Source organism: Oryctolagus cuniculus, chromosome 5 (genome assembly GCF_964237555.1).
Source record: "Oryctolagus cuniculus chromosome 5, mOryCun1.1, whole genome shotgun sequence".
Classification (NCBI taxonomy): Eukaryota; Metazoa; Chordata; class Mammalia; order Lagomorpha; family Leporidae; genus Oryctolagus; species Oryctolagus cuniculus.
In genome coordinates, this window is record NC_091436.1 from 9,286,767 (window position 1) to 9,307,434 (window position 20,668).

Sequence of the window (20,668 nt, forward strand, 5' to 3'; positions counted from 1 at the left end):
TGCACAGAGCACTGTGGGCCTGTGTGTGTCTCCCCGCCCCGTGTGTGTGCACAGAGCACTGTGGGCCTGTGTGTGTGTCTCCCTGCCCCCACGTGTGTGCACAGAGCACTGTGGGCCTGTGTGTGTGCCTCCCCGCCCTCATGTGTGTGCACAGAGCACTGTGTGCTTGTGTGTCTCCCCACCCCCACGTGTGTGCGCAGAGCACTGTGGGCCTGTGTGTGTGCCTCCCCACCCCCATGTGTGTGCACAGAGCACTATGTGCCTGTGTGCCTCCCCGCCCCGTGTGTGCACAGAGCACTGTGGGCCTGGTGTGTGTCTCCCCACCCCCACGTGTGTGCACAGAGCACTGTGGGCCTGTGTGTGTGCCTCCCCGCCCCGTGTGTGCACAGAGCACTGTGGGCCTGTGTGTGTCTCCCCACCCCCATGTGTGTGCACAGAGCACTGTGGGCCTGTGTGTGTCTCCCTGCCCCGTGTGTGCACAGAGCACTGTGGGCCTGTGTGTGTCTCCCCACCCCCATGTGTGTGCACAGAGCACTGTGGGCCTGTGTGTGTCTCCCCACCCCCATGTGTGTGCACAGAGCACTGTGGGCCTGTGTGTGTCTCCCCGCCCCGTGTGTGCACAGAGCACTGTGGGCCTGTGTGTGTCTCCCCACCCCCACGTGTGTGCACAGAGCACTGTGGGCCTGTGTGTGTGTCTCCCTGCTCCCGCGTGTGTGCACAGAGCACTGTGGGCCTGTGTCTGTCTCCCCGCCCCGTGTGTGTGCACAGAGCACTGTGGGCCTGTGTGTGTGTCTCCCTGCCCCCACGTGTGTGCACAGAGCACTGTGGGCCTGTGTGTGTGCCTCCCCGCCCTCATGTGTGTGCACAGAGCACTGTGGTCCTGGTGTGTGTGCCTCCCCGCCCCCACGTGTGTGCGCAGAGCACTGTGGGCCTGGTGCGCGTGCTTCCTCCCCGGCAGCCGCTCCCTAACAGCACTGACAATCAAGAGCACATTTACACTTGGTTAGAGCACCCCAGAAAGAGCCTACTTTTATTTGCCAATTACACCGCCGTTGGCCAAGTCTCCTCCACTGATCAAGTCACCTTTTAAGGAGAAACACAGTAGGTGTGAATTAAATGCCCCCCGCCCCTAAAGCTCTCTCTCTCCAGGATTTTTGGCTGTGTTTTTTAGATTTTTGCTTGCACACTAGTGTGATGCTGGAGGACGTCATGGAGAAGGAGCTCGAACGCGCTCCCTGTGCCAGAACAGCAGACTAGAAGGCAGTCCATCTTCTCCCCAGGGCCCGTGCCGGCCGCCGGCGGGAACGACGCCGGCAGAAGGCCGCCAGCCACACACGCCTCCTCCAAGAACACCGCATGCCTTGTACCCTGGGCTTCCCCACGCCACTCTCCTGAACGAAAAGAAAGGAAGATAATACAGGAGAATCAAAGCCAAAGAAAGGACGGCGACCGTGGGCAGGCCCTCTCGGGCGGGCGGAGAGGCGTTTCCAGTTGCGCCGTGCTCTTCCGGTGCCCCTGAGCACCTGGCCGCTGCAGGCTCCTCTTCAAGGGCCCCTGCGCGCCTCTCTCTGCCCCACGCCAGTCTCCTCACTTGAGCCGCTGAGTCACGTTGGCCAGGGCCACGGCGAAGGCCTGCACGGCCGAGAAGGGGTACTGGAAGTCCAGGATGTAGGCGTTGCCGTCAATCCTGCCGAACTGCATCACCTGGGGTGGGGGGCAAAGACGTCAGCCTAGAGCAGGGTGGGAAAGAGCCGAGCGGCTCCTGGTGGCAGCACACAGCACAGCTCAGGGACACCGGAGCCCGGCAAAGGGACGCTGACCCTGATGGGGTCTGGAGCTCGCTACTTCTGCAGGAAGGGGACACAGGGAGACAGTGAGCAAAACCCCAACATCACGGGGAAACAGAACGCAGAAAGGACCCCCAGGAAGCCGAGCGTCACTGCCTCCCACGGGGGCCTCCCTGGCGCCTCCGCCCCAGCGCGCTCCCCTCCTGCACACAGCTCTTCCTGCGGCACGTGGCACAGGCGAGGTCACAGCCGGGATGAACACGGATCGCCTGTGGTCTTTCTCTCCTCTTTGGAAGCCCTGCGAAGGTGGGGACGTCCTCCACTGCTCTTCCCACTTAGAGCAGGGGGCAAACCCCCTGCCAAGGGCGAACCACAGACGTTTCGGGCTATGGAGGGCAGCCCTCCACTCTGCGCTGGCAGGAGAAAGCAGCTGCAGGGGAGACGGCAGCACAGGGCGCCTGCGTCTCAGTACAACTTGCTACAGAGCAGCAGGCAGGAGCCGACTCTGGCTTAGAGCACTACGTGGCTCACAGCAGGCACTCGGTAAGTACCTCTTGAGTGAATCACTGGGAACGCAAACTGAGGTAGGAGAGGTAAAGGGAATCCCAGCTGGCGAGGGAGGGAGGATGGGCGCACAGCCCCCCAGTCTGGAGAGCTGTCAGCCCGCCCATGTCAGCTGCACCAGGAGCAGGGGCACCTTCCCAGGGAAGAGAGAGACAAGCGAGAGAGCACACGCCATGTCAGGGGAAAACTGGACTGACCGAGCCCTGAGCAGGACGGCTCTGCCGCGAACACTGCTCTGGTTCAGCAAGGCAGCCAGTGGCTACTACTGCGGCTGGGAAAGGGAGGGGAGGGAAAGTTCACCTGTGCATGGCGGGGGGACAGGGACAAAGAAACCCTCACGTTCCTTGGGGAGGAGTCAACACGCAATGCCAAAAAATCAATAAATACAAGCAGAAACATGTCCCTTAACAAGATGATGGCAAGCACCAGGAAAAAGCCCACCGCGTCGGGAGCACCTGCCGTGGTTCCTTGTGAGGAACGGATGCCTTGGATTAGAAGTAAACAGCAGGTCAGCAGTCGCCACCCCAGTGGGCCCCGCCTAAGGCACGTCTTCCCCACTTTCTGCACAGGGGCACGGCGCCTCCTTACCTGCCGCCCCTCCAACTCGATCTGGAAGTTCTTTGCTGACTCCTGGGTCACCCGCCCTCCGAAGTCCAGCTGGTAGACCTGGGTGGCCTCGTTCCACAGAGGCTGCTTGTTGGCCATGACGTAGACAAAGCCCTGGCTGCCCAGCCGCCCGTCCTCCTTCTCGCTGGCCTTCCGGCACTTGAACTCCTCCAGCTCGCTGGCCGTGCGCAGGCTCCGCTTGCTCTTCCAGCCCTTCTTGCCGGCCTGGCCCTGGTTCATGAGCTCGTCCCCACTGATGAAGAGCTCGGGCTCGCTCTCCGAGCTGTCCTGGAACTCGTTCGTCTTGTTCAGCTTCTTGGACTTCAGCTGGTCCTTCTGACTCTTGACTTTCTTCTTCTCTCTCCCCAGGCGGGGGCTGGAGATGAGAGAGTTGAAGTCGCTCAGAGCCCTCGCCTCCTTCTTCACTTTGCCCTCCGTGATGGCCTGAACGTTTCCTTCCTCTGCTCGGCTGTCCAGGCGCTTCCGGTTCTTCTTCCCGAATTTCTCTGTCCGCTGGGGGACCGGGCTTTCTGTCAGGGAGAGAACTTCTTGGAAGTTGTCTGCAGTCTCTACCATCACCTCGGTGCCCATGTGGCTTTGGAGGTCGGTGGGTGGCGGGGACACGAGGGGCTTCTCCACCACGAGGTGGGGCTTGGGGGGAAGAGCACCCTGGGGGGTCTGCATGGGGGGACAGGTGCCGTAGGAGCTCCAGGGGTGCAAGGCGAGAGCTGGCAGCTGTAAACCGGAGCACGTGCTGCTTCCTGGGTACGTGGGGGGCAAGGTGCAGTAGGAGAGGCCGGGCGGGTGTGCGGGCTCGGGAACAGCAGCGGACTCCGGCTGTGCAAACTGCGCAGGCGACAGGGCGTCTTTGGGGGAGCAGGGAGCCGGCACGCCGGGCAGAGGGGGGCTGTTGTAGCTTCCTGCGTACGGCACTCCCATCCCATAGCCTGTCTGGAAAGTGGCAGTAGGACTGGCGGGAGACTTGGGGGCGATGAAGGGCACTCGGGCTACGTCCAGGTGCTGGCCCTGACCTAGCATCGGAGGGGGCAGTTTTAAGGGGTTGGGCCCTGCAGCCTGTGCTGTCCTGTCCTGAGGAACCCACACGTCCTCGCCCAGCACAGGGCCCCACTGGTAGGGGGGCGGCCGTTTCACGGCGACCGCAGCTTCGGGCAGCGGGGGATGCCTCAAGGGCTTCTCGAGCTGACAGTGCTGGGGCAGGGCCTCATCCTCCGTGAAAGCCGAGTTCACATAGTCCGTGCGGTCGCGGCCACTGCCAGGCGGGCTCAGCAGACTGTAGGAGGACTGGGAGGCCAGCGGGGAGGCGCTCACAGCATGGGCCAGGATGGCGCCTGGCTGAGAGCTGGGCCCCGCGCCACTGCACTGGCTGCAGGTGTACAGGCCAGGCGGGGGCCGTGTGGGGAGCTGGGCTGCTGTCCCGGCAGGGCCGCCCTTGGGCTTGGCCGGTGGCGGCTGCAGGGGGGCTCGAGGGCTGTCGGCCAACTGGGCCATCTTGAGTGTGGCCTCGCGGTTGTTCCTCCGCAGGGTGGCATGGATGAGGCTGCTGTCCAGTCTCTGGGCAGTGCTCCGCCCCTGGGCCAGCTGGCTGGCAATTTCAGGATATGGCGGTGGGTCCCCCGTGGGGATAGAGTAGCGAGGGATGGTCAAGCGGTTCAGGGTGGCACTGGTGCATGGTTGGGGGACCTTCTTCTCAGTGGCCGTGAGCCTCAAGGTGGCTGAGCTGCCCGGGCCAGGGAGGGTGTAGGTGTTCTGGGAGCAGAGCACCCGTGTGCGAGGCCGACACACCTCCTCCACGTTGCCGCTGCTGTCGAAGGTGGTGATCCTCTCGTAGCCCAGTGGGGTCTGGTAGTGTGCGGACGTGGGGTACAGGGAGAAGTCGCCCTTCTTCAAGCACATGTCCACCGGAGGCTGTGGTGGTGGCAGAGGGGGCGGGGGTGCCGCCGTGGTTGGAGCAGCGGGGATGGTTCCTGGGTAGGGGGGTGGAGGGTTCATCTTTGCCACCTGGACCTCCTGGGGGGCACTGAAGACCACTGCATCCCCCTCAGCTGCCAGCGGAGGCACCGGCCGCAGGGCCTTGGCTGGCTTCTGCAGGTGCTCCTGGTCTCGCCCTCCGTGGTCCACCATAGACAACTGCATGGCCCCCGGCGGTGGCGGCGGCAGGGACAACTGAGGGGGGTTCTGCAGGATACGGCCCATTTCCACACCTCCAAAAATCACCTGTCCAGGGTTGGAGTACCGGTTGGAGACTGGATACTGGCTGACACTGTCACCTGCATGCTCTGCTGCTCCCATAGCCGTTGTCTGGTTGGTCAGGACATCCAGCTGCACATTCTGATTGGCCAGCAGGGACTGCACCAGCCCTATGCTCTGGGTGGGGGACATAGCTTGAGCTGAGCTGTGGATCGGTGCTATGGGGATGTTCACGGTACAAGGTGGGTTGCTCTCGGGGACACCAGAAGCTCCCGTCACTGCAAGGAGATTACACAAAGGAACTGCTTGTAAAACACCACCACGAACCTGGGTCAGGATGAGCCACACGCCTGGACTCACCAGCCCTTCCGTGCACACAATGGAATTAGATGTGTCTGCTGGGGGAAAGCTTCACATCTTTTATTTCAGGAAGCACACAGGCATCTGGGGCTTTCTGCCGGGCAGCCTGCCCAGCCCGTGAACTAAGGGCACCATCAGGACTTCTCAGCAAACACGCATTCGAGTTTGAACCTTCTGAATCTGGTACCGTCGCAAATCTGTCCCAGCATACATCAGGGTCAAGTTCTTTTACTGATGACCCTCGTGAAATGCCGGCACGAGGCGACGGTGGTTCAGAAGATGCAACTCCACCGAGGACTCACAATGGCGGTGCATCCAAGTAGGGTTACCCCTAATTTATTGATGAGAGCTGTCATGCAACTGATGTGTACCTAAATGCTTACATTTGCAAATCAAACTTATGCAAATAGAATCATGTGAACTGTCACAGCAAACCAGCATGTTCTGCAAATGTGTCTATCAGGTAAAGGATCATCTAGCTCACCTGCTTTTCGGTAACTCAAGCAGTGTGCGAGGCAGCGCTACCACGAGCACGGCAGACCTGCGGGCCGCCGAGAGCGTGCACGTGAGCGGCGCCCTGGGCACCGCGAGCAGCCGCTGTGCGTGCGGCCCTGCGTACAGCGCCCGCCGCGTCGGTCCGTGGCTTTTCCTCAAACTGCCACCAAGACAGAGGTCTGAAGTCTGGTGCTTAGCCCTGTGTGGCAATGAGCACATGCATGGGGCAGAACGGGACTGGGCAGACTGGTGGCCATGGTCTCCTGACTGCGACCAGACGGGCTGGTTGTCCAGGTTTCCTGACTTCACCAGAAGAACTATGAAATGTAGCCAGCGAGCTTATCAAAGGCCAAGGCCACATGTGGTGTCTGGGGGCCTTTCGCAACACCTGATTCTCCTCTGGCTGCACAAATCCGGGTCCTGCCCCAAGGTTCCTGCCAGTCCTGTTCAGACCCCCTTCCAGAAGCTCTCTCATCTGTAGGGAGCAGAGAAGGGTCACCTGGTGGAGTCATTTGTCACTAATGGGAGCTCGGAGAGGACGCGCTGCCTGCTCTCGCCGGGAACAGCCAGCCACAGGGGCTGCACGCTGCACCCTGGGAGAGCAGGGCTATGAAGCGGAAGGTGCACCAGGCACCTCATGGAGCTTCTGCACCAGCAGGGAGTGTGCGGACGGCCTCGCCAGGCTGCAGCTGCTCGTGCTGGCAGCACAGCGTCCACTGGGACTTAAGACACGGAACCCGGCTGGGCCTCTCTGCACTGAGACCCGCACTGCAGGGCGTAGGCTCTGTGTCCTGGAGATGGGCAGGATGGACAGGACAAAGGCTGGTCGCTGTGGCTGGGTTCTAGTTCTGATTTTAGTGGGTTCGGCTAACTGCTCTGTCCAGAGGCACACGGCTAAGAAGAGTCCTGTGAGGTGAGGGGGTGGGAGCCAGGCTCTGTGACCACGAGCCATCACTGCCACCGCAGCCTACCCCTGCTCTGCACTCCTCCCCTCCCCAGACCAGGGCCAGCTGTGACTGTGTGGGCACACAGCGACCTCGTCTGCCAGCCTTCACAGGGCAGGCGTGCCTGTCCCAAACCAGGGCAGCAGGCTGCGATCCTCAGTGCCTTCCTGCCCTGTTCCCCTGTCACGGGCTGCTAGGAAAGGGGCGCGTGTGAACACACCTGGCAAATCATCTTCATCTTCACTGAAAACATTTGGGTTGAAGACAGGTAAATTAATATAGTCCATGGAAATCTTCCGAACTTCTGGGAGATAAATTGTCATCTGCCGTGGCTGGAGATGCAGCAGGCTGGTTTTATAGATTACTGGCGGGGAGGAAGAAGGGCACGGTTAATAGAGACACACTGGGGGAGTCATAGCAGAGGAATCGAGGGCTCTGGGGGACACAGTGGCTCAGGCAGGGCCAAGAACCCGAGAGGAGTCCCTCGCCTCTCCCAGGCACACAGTGCAGCCACACCAGCCACAGTTTTAATTCAGTCACAGCAGATGCTTGGTTTAGCTCAGCATGTGTGCCAACGGCGTGTCAATAGAACTATAAATTGTGAATGTCAGAAATAAATCTTAGACTTAAATTCTTTTCTGGAGTGGGCTGTGGTATGAAAAAATCCATTTCTCAAACCCCTTCTGCAGTCAGAAGGACAGCCCAGTGAAGACTAGCCCCAGTGCCAAGCAGTCCAGGGGCCGCTCTCCCCTGCTGGACTCCACGTGGTTTAACCTTCAGATCACATTTGATTCACGGGGACATTCAAGAGAAGGCTTAGATGGCAACTGAAGTATTTACTGGGAATGAAATAAATGCACAAGAAAGCTGCATTCAGGTTTCACAGTAGGTTAAGATGTGTGTGAAACTGTCCACCCTCTCACAGCACTCCTTGCTCAGGGATGGGCAGACACAGGGCTTCCCGTCTGTTAGAAGCAGCCCCGATCTGCGCCCGGGCTGTTCTCAGCACCACAGGCCGCCTGAGCTGAGGCTGAGGTTCAAGGCTGTCACCTGGACTGAGGCAGGCTGAGATGACTTTTCCTACCCACATGCACGTGCTCATTTTTTTTTTTTTTTCACACAAAAGAATGAAAACAAGAATTCTGGCAAAAAATTCTGTATGGTTCCGTATGATTTAAGGTTTAATGAATTAAAGTGCTAGTCCTTAGGCTAATCCTCCGCCTTGCGGCGCTGGCACACCGGGTTCTAGTCCCGGTCGGGGTGCCAGATTCTGTCCTGGTTGCCCCTCTTCCAGGCCAGCTCTCTGCTGTGGCCTGGGAGTGCAGTGGAGGATGGCCCAAGTGCTTGGGCCCTGCACCCCATGGGAGACCAGGGTAAGCACCTGGCTCCTGCCATCGGATCAGCGCGGCGGCCATTGGAGGGTGAACCAACGGCAAAGGAAGACCTTTCTCTCTGTCTCTCTCTCTCTCATTGTCCACTCTGCCTGTCAAAAAAAAAAATTAAATAAATAAAGTGCTAGTCCTTGTTGTTCATATTGACAACAGTAAAATACAAATTTTCAGGAGATATTAGAAAAATATCAATTGCTTCCAGGGGAAGGAAAACTAGGTGATTAGGGGTGAGAATCAGAGTGTGCGTGAGTGTGTGGTTTTTTTTTTTCCTACTATATATCCCTTTAAATATTTTGAGCTTTTATATATTTCTAAGAAATGCAAAGAATTGAAATAATAAATTGAACAGGCCAGATAGTTTTAACTGAAGGAAAACAGATTACCCAATATGGCTAATACCACTTTTTATAATTTTTTAAAAAAGATTTATTCTATTATTTATTTGAAAAGCAGATTGACAGAGAAAGAGAGACAGAGGTAGAGAGGTAGAGAGGTAGAGGTAGAGAGAGAGAAATCTTCCATCAACTGGTTCACTCCCCAAATGGCCACAATGGCGGGGGCTGGGCCAGGTCAAAGAACTCCATCTGGGTCTCCCACATAGTTGGCAGGGGATCCTTTACTGGGCCAGCCTCTGCTGTCTTTCCAGGCACATCACCAGGGAGCCGGACCAGAAGCGGAGCAGCCAGGACTTGAACCGGTGTGCCAGTGTTGCAAATAGCCGTTTAACACACTGCAGCACAACGCCCACCCTACCACATCCTGTTTCAGTCCACTAATGTTCCATATTGTCCTTGGAGAGATTAGTTAATGGAATACCCTATGCAGTACACCTTCTAGAATTCAACAGTTGCTTTCTTTCCTCTAGTAGATTCAAGTTACAACTGACGACTGTATAACTACATGAACAAAAAGCTCTTTTTATTTTATTTTTTATTTTTTTATTTGACAGAGTTACATAAACAGTGAGAGAGAGAGAGATAGAGAGAAAGGTCTTTCTTCTGTTGGTTCACCCCCCAAATGGCTGCTATGGCCGGAGCTAGGCCTATCCGAAGCCAGGATCCAGGTGCTTCCTCCTGGTCTCCCATGTGGGTGCAGGGGCCCAAGCACCTGGGCCGTCCTCCACTGCACTCCCAGGCCACAGCAGAGAGCTGGCCTGGAAGAGGAGCAACCAGGAATAGAACCTGGCGCCCATATGGGATGCTGGCGCCACAGGCGGAGGATTAACCAAGTGAGCCACGGCACCGGCCCCCAAAAGCTCTTTTTAAAAAGTCCAGTGACTAGGCAGGGACCCTAACGAGGTAATATAGAAAGACTCATCATAAGTACTCAGCTTGCTCAAATTGGAGCATCTTGTACCTCAGAGGCACTCAGAGGCTCACTCATCATGAGGCCCTCGTTGGCTTGTTTGTGTATCTACTCCCATTAGTACATTCTCACTTTCCTCTTTTTTCAATATCCACTCCAGGCGGATGGTGACGTTCTCAGCTTTCTGATGCAGCGATAACCACGACAGTCAGCATTATGCAGGGCGCTGTGGGTCATCAGAGTTCCCAGGTTGTTGAAGATATTTCAAGATCTTTTCTTTGCATTGGGTGGGATGGTTTATTGTTATTTTCTAAGTTAGTTTCATGTTTACTTTTTTCCTTTTTCTGTGGGCTGAGGAACCTTAAGACGAAAGCTCCAAATGCAGGCTGTTTAATAAATCTCTTAGCAGGTCTTTCCAACATCTGATAACTAAAGGACTGGTGTATGTAACAGGTCTTACAAAAGGAAGCCATTTTGCAAAAGCTGTTTCCAGCAGGCCCCACAGAGCACGCCTGAGACGGAGGCCACAGGCCGACCGGGCTGAGCGGGCCTTGCAGGGGTGCGGAGGAGGGGACGCGGTGAGGCATCTGGCGGGGTGCGGGAGCAGCGCAGCTCCTCAACCCAGCGGGGGGAAGCTGCTTTGACAAGGATCTGCTGCACCCCCGAGGTGCCCCCGTTGTCGTTCCCACTTATCTGGGGGGAGGCAAAGGAGAGCCAAATTCCGGGTTCTGGCCCAGCCTTGCAGTCCCTGGGATGCTTCTGTTGTCTCAAACTTGTCACTGGCAGGAAATCGATCAGGTATTAAGAAATGGCGTTTATCAATATTTACCACCAAGGAAGGTACTAACAATCGGCCAACTTTTTACAGTCTCCAATGCCTCTTTCTCTGACACTTTCTTCGCAGCAGCCTTCTTCTGTCTCAAGAACCCAGACACCAGAACCCAAATCCACCCACAGGTCAAGGTCTAGAAGTTGAAATACCTACAAACCCAAGAGAACTCTGACAGACATTTCAGCTGTTTCGGTCATTTGTATATTTCTATTATTTTTATAAGTCTGGTCTCATAGCAAAAAAAATTCACTTTCAGTGGTAATACTAAGATCACAGTGGCTGGAGTCCACGTTTGAGTGTCAAACCAACACTATTCTTTTGCTATCTTAAGAACTCACTTTCTACTTTAGTCATCAAAGTTGAGGTTGGATTTTTAAATATGAGTTCCAACTGGGATACTGAGAGAACAAGATGTGGTTTTTACCTGCACCGAGGTTGGTTGGCAGGAAAGCAGCCAAGCCCACAATCTTAAATTTGGTTCCCCAGATATTGGACGTGACCTGAGCAAGGTAGTTGTGCTGTGGGCGAAAAAGAAAAAGGAAGAATCACAATGTACTGTTTCTTACTGATTACTTAGGAAGAATGCTAACACTCACAGCTTACAGAGCCACACGCGGACGCTCACTGCACACCCATTTCTCACTGGCGGGGCCCGGCTGTCCCGACATGTCCACATGCGTGGTTAAAAGGCACTGACATGACAAGGCACATGTCGCCTCACTCTCCTCTCACCGCCACGGCACTGAGCTAGAGGGGCATCCAACCGAATCATTTCTATCCTCAGTGTTTCCCCTGGAAACAGCAGTCACAGTCACATTACTACGTCCTGAAATAACTCAAGGACCTATTTTCTCATTCTACTCAATTAATAGCTTAAGAAGTGACTGCTGGGCCCAAGGGCCTGATGGAACAGACACGACTTGCAATGGCTTGCTACACAGAGCCACAGGCCAGCACCAGAAGTGAGCACACTGGGTGCATGGGCACACTGGGGCTGAGCCGTGCAGGGAGCCTTCATGATGAAGCTGGCAGTGGAGAGTGGAGCGGGTCTGGGAGCACGGGAACAAGGACGAAGGGAGGAGAGGTGACCCACGAAGAACAAAGGCTCAAGGCAAGGAGAAGCAGGAGTGGCTGTAGCACCTGCAGGGAGAGGAGGCGTCAAGGGAGTCAGGCAGGCCCAGCGGCACGGCCGGGAGTTCTCGCCCAGATCACTGGAGGGTCTGGACCGAGAGGGCACAGCGGAAACGTGGGCACGTCTGTCAGGGCTGGGCTCCAGGGGGATTCCTGTGGGAGGGGGAGCAGGGCTGGGGCCCGAGTGCGGGTGGTGGCTGGAGCGGGTGGCCAGGGTGGGACGGGAGGTGGCACGTTCAGGACGGCTCTGAGGGGTGAGCCCGCGCTGCTGGACGTGTGCTACTACCTGAGTGATGTCTTCAAAAGGAAACTCTCTCCGCGTCAGGCTGGGTGAGCCGATGGAGGGCTTGCGCATGGGCAGCCGCGGAGACCGTGAGATCTCCTGAGCAGCCCGGGGCAGCTTGGGAGACTTCCGGGCCTCAATGCTGATCCTGCAGAGACACGGTCCCGAGGGTTAGGCACCCACCGGAGGAGACGCGACGGCAGCCCAGACCCCCACAGCTCTCCTCCTCCCTTTCTGGGAGCGTGGGATTCTCAGTGGCCAGAGCCCTAGTTGCACAAAGCTTTCTGCCTCCTGCTTTTGTCTTACGAGCACAAGGAAAGAATAAATGCAACTGAATCATATATGCAGTATTTGAAAGTTCACTGAGATTAGAGCGAATGATTCATCTGTAAGGAACCTCACAGAAGTAGCTGCCTTCTACTTCCTACTGACTGCAGTAGGTCTGGGAATAGCCGCACCTCGGCCCCGGGCTCGCAAAGCCGGTCCTGGGGGAATGGCAGGTGGGGAGAGTCACTTTTCACTCTGAGACCACAGTAGTGATTTTTAAAACTCTTTCTATGACATTGTGGATTTCAACAGATTTAGTTGGCATTTCCCCACCTACAGTGTTTATATCGCATCAGTGAATCTAAAGCTCGTCTGCTGCCTTTTGATCCCTGTTTTATCTCTGTTCCTCAGCTCCCTTACTTACGACATGGAGATTCATGTTGAATGCTGGTCTACCCCAGAAAGAGTGAGATACAATGGCTACTGGTAAGGCTTACAACATTTTACGAGCAAGTGCATGAAGCCTCACACCACACTGTGGGCATGATGGGAACTCGGAACTCCCGAAGAACAGGAGCTTACAAAGCAAGGAGCCAGGACCATCAACCTGGCTGCTGTGTGGAGGAGGCTCCACGTGAGGAAAGAGGGAAGGGGGACCAGCCATGGGGAGACAGCGGCCTGGAAAGGACATGTAGGAGTGGAGGCCTTCTTTGCATACGTGTTAACTACCTTCTCTGCTTGAACACTGGAAAAAGACAAAACACTGGAAGTGCAGGAAAGTTCTTAACTTTAAGGACAATTTTTCTTTTTTTTAAGATTTATTTTATTTATTTGAAAGACAGAGTTATAGGGAGAGGTAGAGACAAGAGAGAGAGGTCTTCTATCCAATGGTTCACTGCCCAGATGGCTGCAATGACTGGAGCTGTGCCCATCCAAAGCCAGGAGCCAGGAGCTTCTTTGGAGTCTCCAGATCACTGGTGCAGGGGCCCAAGGACTTGGGCCATCTTCTACTGCTTTCCCAGGTCACAGCAGAGAGCTGGATCAGAAGAGGAGCAGCCGGGACTAGAACCAGTGGTCATATGGGATGCCTGTGTTTCAGGCCAGGGCTTTAACCCACCATGCCACAGGTACAATTTTCAAAAATTTATCTGAAAGGTAGAGCCACAGATAGAGAAGAAGAGACAGAGAGATCGTGAAGGAAAGAGAGTGACAGAGACAGAGACAGAAAGAGTCCGTTGTCAGTGCAAGAGAAAGATTTTCCATCTGTTGGTTCACTCCCCAGATGGCCACAGCGGCTAGAGCTGGGCCAGGCCAAAACCAAGAGCCCAGACTCCACCGGGATCTCCATATGGACGCAGGCCACCCTCCCCTGTCCTCCCAGGTAGAGCGGCAGGGAACGGTTGGAAGCAGAGCAGCCGGGACCTGACCCAGCACTCACGTGGGACACTGGGGTCACAGGCAACAGCCCAATCCACCACACCACAGCCCTGGCCCTCTTTAAGTACAGCTTTAACAAGCTTTAGATAAAGGTGGAAAAATCAATCAATCAGATGGCTGGAGCAACTACATGCCTGCGTAGAAAAATATGAACATCCACCCCTAATTCACTGCCTATACAAAACGCATCTGATACAGTTATCCTGAGATGTAGGTGTAATATAAGAGAACATCTCACACAGGCTATGTGAACACACACGCCAGCAGACATATCCAACAAGCGACTCATATCTCAAATGTGTAAAGAACTCTTACAATTCAGTAAGAGAAAAAATGATCCAATAAAAAGTGGGGGAGAGACTTGGACAAAGAGTTCATGAAAGAAGACAGCCAGATGCTGACTGGCATGAGGAGGTGCCGACCGTGACAATCACTGGGCGTGTTAGGAGGCACTTACAATGCGATACACAGACATCCACTGGAATTGCTAAGATTACTTTAAAAAATGACAGTGCAGCTGTGGGTGAGAATGGAAGCAGCTGGAACTCTCAAAAATTGCTGACGGGAACTTAAGTGGGCACAGCTACCATGGAATACTGTTTGGTAGTTCCCAGTGAAGCCCAACACAGACCTCACCCGGGATCTCGCTCAGCTCCCTTCATATACCCAAGGGAAATGTGTGAGTAAGGCTGCTGGAGACTTGCAGAGGACGTTTCTAACAGGTTTATTCATAGCAGTGCCACTGGACACTATCACAGATTCTTTGACTGGGAAACAGAATAAACACATTGTAGCTATTACAGTGGAATACCTGATGGCAGTAAAGAAAAACAAACTATTGATGCACACAGGATGTGCTAAGTCTCAAATCATCACACTGAACAAAAACGCTGATAAAATGAGTACATACAGCTTGACTCCACTTATATAAAGCTCAAGAACAGCAACGCGCATCCTTAGTGATAGAAGCAGAAGAGTAACTGCCTCTTGGGAGTGGGTACTGGAGGGAAGCAGAACACGCCATGTTCTTTCTCTTGAAGCGGGCGCACAGTGGGACAACCGTTTATGAAGTGAGCACGTGTGTGTCTGTATGTAAATCACATCAGAGAATTCTGGAGCTAAGTCACCCTAACTTCCAGGATGAGGGGTGCGCGTCTCCATCCAAGGCCACGGAGCTCCCGCCTCCTCAGAGACGGCGCCGAGAAGGGGGTTGGCACTGCTGTCTGTACCACCAGGGGCCCTTCCACCTACTCTTAGCTTTCTGCCTGTAGGAGCCTTTTTTCTCTTAAAGATTATTTATTTATTTATTTGAGAGGTAGAGTTACAGTGAGAGGAAGAGACAGAGAGAAAGGTCTTCCTTCCGTTGGTTTACTCCCCAAATGGCTGACACGGCCAGAGCTACGCCGATCTGAAGCCAGGAGCCAGGAGCCTCCTTCTGGTCTCCCATGGGGTGCAGGGCCCAAGGACCTGGGCCATCCTCCACTGTCCTCCCGGGCCACAGCAGAGAGCTGGCCTGGAAGAGGAGCAACCGGGACTAGAACTGGCCCCCATCTGGGATGCTGGCACTGCAGGCGGAGGATTAACCTATGGTACCACAGCGCCGGCCCTAGGATCCTGTTTTGTTAATTTACTACTACCTTCTCAATTATAGCATTATAGGCATTCTCTCCAACACACAACAACCACTATAGCACCTTTTCTTCCTTCTATCACACTGGAAGGAAAAACAAGCCAGGAAGCTCTGCTGTGGCCCCTGTGCCGCTCACTGCCACTGCTCTGGGGTTTAGCAGACTTCCTATTCAGTGCCTTTTTCTATCCCAAAGGAAAAAACAAGCAAAAAAGGCTGCTATTATTCCAGAAAGAATCTTCCAGAAGAAAAGGTGATGAGAACAGAAGGGGATGCTCCTGTAACTGGCCTCTTTTACTGCCATTAAACAGCGATGTTCACTCTAGTCAGAACACGTTCTACTCCTGGGCAGCATGCTGGACCAAAGGCGGCTCGGGATGTGCCCCCGTGTCGGTGTCTACGGGATTCTCCTGCAGGCACAAACACATACATGTCCCGCGGCACGACAAATGGGGACCACCCGGAAGGCTGAGCGTACCTCGGGAGCTTGGGCGACTTGCTGGCCCTGGAGATCTTGGGTGACTTCTTGGCAGCCCAGTCGTCACTCAGTTCGATGTCACTGGAGTCTGAGCAGTTGCAGCTGTCAATCATGGTGGAAACCAGGCTGTTCCCGTAGATTTCATCTGTGAAGACAACATCCGGCACAGTGAGGGAAATGACGTCCGCTAGGGCCTAACCACCGTCACTGCGGTCAACTCCAGGACAGCCTGCCTTGGCAGGCCACTGCTTTAGGTCTCGAGGTTGAAACGGCAGTGTAGCCGTGTTTCTTCTGCATTTCTAGACTCTTGTTTTTTCTAAGCAAAAGTAGGCAATTACTTCTACTGCCGTCAAAATGGGCCCAGTATTTTAACATACAAAATAGTCCGGCAGCTCCACTGCTTACAATGCTGGAAGTAGAAACCAAAATGGTTGTGCTGTTGTGTGACACAGTGGCCATCTATGCTCCTGTGGACTTCCAGGTGGCCTCAGGACAGAGCTGCCGACTTACAGACGCCCCTGGAACCTGCCTCTGGCCTAGGAAGGCCTGTGGTGCTAGGCCTGCTTGGACTGGAGCCTGCCTGAGTTTGCTTGTGCCCAGGTCTCTCAGAAGGTTTGTGTGTGACATGGCAGGTGGTCTGTGGAAAAGTGCAAGGCCGGCTGAGGGGCTGGGCTATTCCACCTGCTGGAGGTGCCTGCCTGCTTGGGTCACTGGCTCAAAGACCCACGCAGTGGGAGCTTTAAATGGGAACTCCGGGTACCTATGAGGGCCTTCCATACAGACTCACTCATGACAACCTGGCAAGCTAGACCTTAGGCAGAATCACTGGCCCCAAGGCAGAAGCCAGGGCAATGTGCAGACGGGTAGTCCTAGAGCTGTGAAATAGAGGCTGGCATTGTGGCCTTGTAGGTTAAGCCCCTGCCTGTGCCCTGGCATCTCATATGGGCTCTAGTTTAAGTCCTGACTATTCCACTTGCAATCCAGTTCCCTGCTAATGGCTTGCAAAAGCAGATGGCCCAAGTACTTGGGCCCCTGTACCCACATGGGGGACCCAGATGAAGCTCCAGGCTTTGGCCTGGCTCAGTCCTGGCCGTTACAGCCATTTAGGGAGAGGATGGAAGGTCTTCTCCACTGTCTCTCCTTCTCCCTTTATGTAACTCTGCCTTTAAAGCAAATAAATATTTTTTAAAGCTGTAGACAAGGCCCCTCCTCCTCAAAACTCCTCCCTTGCTGCCCTGTCCGGCTTCAGTTTCTCATCCCTGCACTCCCCAAGGTCTTCTCAGCACACACCCTAGGTCTGTCCTCAATGTGAGAACCCCACTCTTCAGTATTTGTCTTGCTAACTAAAACCTCATTCCCTGAAGATTGCAGGAGCCTTGACAGGTAATCAAAAAGCTGAATCATCCAGTCACAATCAAACAGTTCGGAGAATGAGAGTGAGTTTTCCACCCCAAGGGGCTGCTGGCATTTACAGGACGAATTTGTGAATCCACAGCTCTCTCAGTTCCTGAGCATATGGGGGTGACATCTGTGAACAGGAGCCCTCCAGGGCAGAAAAGCCTGGCAGGCTGCGTGGGAAGGAGCCTGCTGCCCTGTTCCTGTCACCTGCATCACCCCCTTCTGACAGCACTGATGGAATCGACTGGCATGACTCAAACATCCTGCAAGCTGCAGTGGTATGTGTTTGAGTTCAATCAAAAAAAGACCAACTTCCCACACCCCTGACCAGTGCTCTGTGTTGTTTAAGTTAAGGGTCACTGGACCAAGGGAAGCCCAGCTATGATTCAAACCTGGGTCTAAGTACACAGAAGGCCTCCATGTGTGTGTGAACTGATGGAGGAAACCCAGTCATGCTCTGCCCCTCCAACCTCCAAGTTCCTCATCAATGGAAGATTTCTCAAATGCTAGGTGCCATACCATTCGCTCCTTTTACTGAACTCACAACTACTTTGCAAACAGTAACCAAAACAATGCTTATTCAGACAGACACAGCGAGAACTCCCATCTGCTGGTTCACTCCCCACACGCCTGGCAACGGATTTGGGCCAGGGCTGAAGCTGGGAACTCAACACAGGGCACTCACGTGGGTGGCAGCAACCCAATTACTTGAGCCATCACTACGGCCTCCTAGGGTCTGCGTTAGCAGGACGCTGGAGGCAGGAGCCAGAGCCAGGTAATCTGATGTGGACACCTGAACCACGTGGCTGAATGCCTACCCTACAGCACTGCTTTATTCCTGTCTCCCCAACTAGTGGGTGAAGTCCTCAAGGAAAGGAAAATTGGCTGGCTTGATCCCTGCTGTAATCCCAGAGACTAGAACAATTTCGGGGACTCGATAAAACTTCCAGAAAGCACAAATGAGTTAAGCGGTGGCAGGAGGAAAAGGAAACTGCTTTCTGTTTAGCCCCCTCCCCCAACTCTGCCATCTGCCATCAACACAAGTAGAAGAAACCTCCACACTGCATCAGCTGGAGCCGGGCAGCACCTGGGCATACCTCACTGTTTCTAGAGAAGCTTAAGTTGGCACTGGTCATTGGGACCAAAGCCTTAACACTGTCCTGGGCTTCACATCCCAGTTTTGTCAGTCTTCATGAATACGCTCATTTTATCTGGGCTGAAGGAACCTTTCTAGACAGGTGTTGGTTTAGCAGTTAAGAAGCTAGTTGGGATACAGGCATCTCACATCAGAGTGCCTGGCTTTGAGTCCCAGCTCCATTTCTGATTCCAGCTTCCTCACGATGCATACCCTGAGGAGGTAGCAGGTGATGGCTCCCTGTCCCCCATGTAGGAAACCCGAATTAGGTTCCTGGCTCCTAGGGTCAGCCTGGCCAGGGCGTTGCAGGGGAATGAACCAACAGATGGGAGCTCTCGCTCTCTCTTGTCATTCAAATATTAAAAATCTTGAAAAGCTGTTTGGGGGCAAATGTTGGTGCGGTAGTTATTAACAATGCTGCTTGCTAGACCTGCAGCCCCTATCAGTGTCTCAGTTTGAGTCCCGGCTGTTTCTGATTCCAGTTTCTCACAGTGGGGGTTAGGGCAAACTCTGACTAAAGACTCCTTTGGGAAACTGTGAATTTTCACTAAAAAAAAAAAAATTACTGGGACTCAGAGTTTCTAGAATATACACCAGCAACCTTGAGGAAACTTGTTGAGTCACGCGAGCTTGTGCAAAGTGGATTATAATTCTTGGGGAATAAAAATCACCTGGGGAACCCAACGGATCATGGATTTCTAGGCCTCCTCAAGACCTAATGACTTGCGACTAAGGGGTGGAGCCAGGAACCTGTGTTAGGAAGCATCCCAGGGCACTGGCTTGAGGGGGCCACAGATGACATTTTGAGAACCCTGATGTGGAGGCTTCAGAGAGGTAATCCGGTTCTCTTGATGAGAAATTCCTGGCATTCAAAGTTTATATATACACCATTCAGTTGGCGATTAGTCATATCGTGCCTTGTGACACATCTATCTGTGTCATGAGGTATTTAAATCTTGACTTTTTAAGTGAACTTTCCAAGCACTTATCTTACCAAGGCTTCTTCAACCCACTGAAAGTGGAGATACCCGGTATGGCTGAACCATCCACGACTCTCAAGTGTCTCACACCAAGTAGCTGCTCACCAAATATTGGTTGATTTATTTTGCTTAGCAATTTTCAACTATAAAAATAAACATCTCCTTCCCCACAAGGCTGTTAGCAATTGACTCTGTATGAGCTGGACACAGCGGGCCCCAGGCAAGCCCGGCCTCTGGGGTGCTGCAGCCCTGCCCACGGCACACATCCTGTCCTCTCCCAAGGTGGGGAAATCGGTGCACACCTCACAGCAACACACTCTTCACTTACATTTTCCTCAACATTTAATCTCTGTACAGGCCCCAGTGACAACACACGTGTGGCCCTGTCAGAACCTGCCCCTCGTACCCCTGCCCCAATCATCTCTAACCTGTGATGGCTCTTTCCTTCTCCCTCTCTCTGAAACCATGCTTTCCTTTTCCTTAAATAAAAAAAGAGAAAGAAAAGAGAAAAAGATTTTATTTGAGAGGCAGAGTGACATGGGGGGGAGGCATGGAGGAGACGGAGTGAGAGATGGATCCTGAATCTGCTGGCTCACTCCTCAAATATCTGTAATGGCTGGGGCTGGGCCAGGCCACAGCCAGGAGACTGGAACTCTATCCAGGCCTCCCACTTGGGTGCAGGGGCCCAAGCACTTGAGCCGTCTTCCACTGCTCTCCCAGGCACATCAGCAGGAAGCTGGATTGCAAGAGAAGTAGCTGGGATACGACGCAGCATCGCAAGCAGCAGCTTACCCTGCTGTACACAATGCTGGCCCGGGGCTCTCCCACGCTAGCATCTAACATCTGCTCTCTCTGTCCTGTTTTCCTCACCACACCTTCATTCCTTCTGAATGCTCCCTCTCTTGTTCTCCCTCACCACCAGCCCCCAATCCTCAATCTTTCTGCTCTGGTACTGGTTTCTCACGTTAGTCAAATGACAGAAAAATCCTAACAACTGATTTTAGGAAGTGTGTGCCCACTGCTTTGGGTTTTGCGCAAGACTGGTAGCAGAGTGCTGCACAGATACTGAGCGAATGACGAGCCGAGGACAGAAGCCATGCAACTATGGAATGTACGAGTGGGTCACAAGGTCGGCGACAAGCCCACCGTGAACTGAGACAACTGCAGTCAAGGCAGGTGTCACTGTGCTTTCAGGATGTCGTGTGGGTCAGAGGTCAGCCTAATGGCTGGGGGGGTGGTGGGAGGGAGGGAGGGAGGGAGGGAGGAAGAGAGAGAGAGAGAGAACACACTGCAGTCAGGAAGTCGAGGGTAAGTAACTGGCGGAAACAAACCCATCTTGACCTGTTATTTCAAGGTCAGGTGCTTGCTTCGCCTTCAGGGTACACAGGTGACCCAGCTCTCCGCCTCCAGGCCCCCAGGGCTCAGTGTGTCAGGCAGAGG

The 20,668-nt window shown here is 54.2% G+C and overlaps 1 protein-coding gene across 11 annotated transcripts in view; it reads right to left on the reverse strand.

The window, feature by feature from the left end:
- Window positions 1-1,003: 1,003 nt before the first annotated feature.
- TULP4 (TUB like protein 4) overlaps window positions 1,004-20,668 on the reverse strand; it is a 248,201-nt gene continuing 228,536 nt past the window's right edge. For 8 of the 11 annotated variants that reach the window (XM_051855194.2, XM_051855187.2, XM_051855188.2 and 5 more), the window contains 7 exons: window positions 19,657-19,707; window positions 15,716-15,860; window positions 11,910-12,054; window positions 10,917-11,010; window positions 7,185-7,328; window positions 2,940-5,443; window positions 1,004-1,704 (listed from right to left, as the gene is read on the reverse strand). In XM_051855194.2, coding sequence (XP_051711154.1) covers window positions 1,588-1,704; window positions 2,940-5,443; window positions 7,185-7,328; window positions 10,917-11,010; window positions 11,910-12,054; window positions 15,716-15,860; window positions 19,657-19,707 — 3,200 coding nt within the window. In that variant the 3' untranslated portion in view covers window positions 1,004-1,587. The remainder of the gene's footprint in view (window positions 1,705-2,939; window positions 5,444-7,184; window positions 7,329-10,916; window positions 11,011-11,909; window positions 12,055-15,715; window positions 15,861-19,656; window positions 19,708-20,668) is intronic. The other 3 variants (XM_051855193.2, XM_070073328.1, XM_070073329.1) reach the window with 1 other exon arrangement.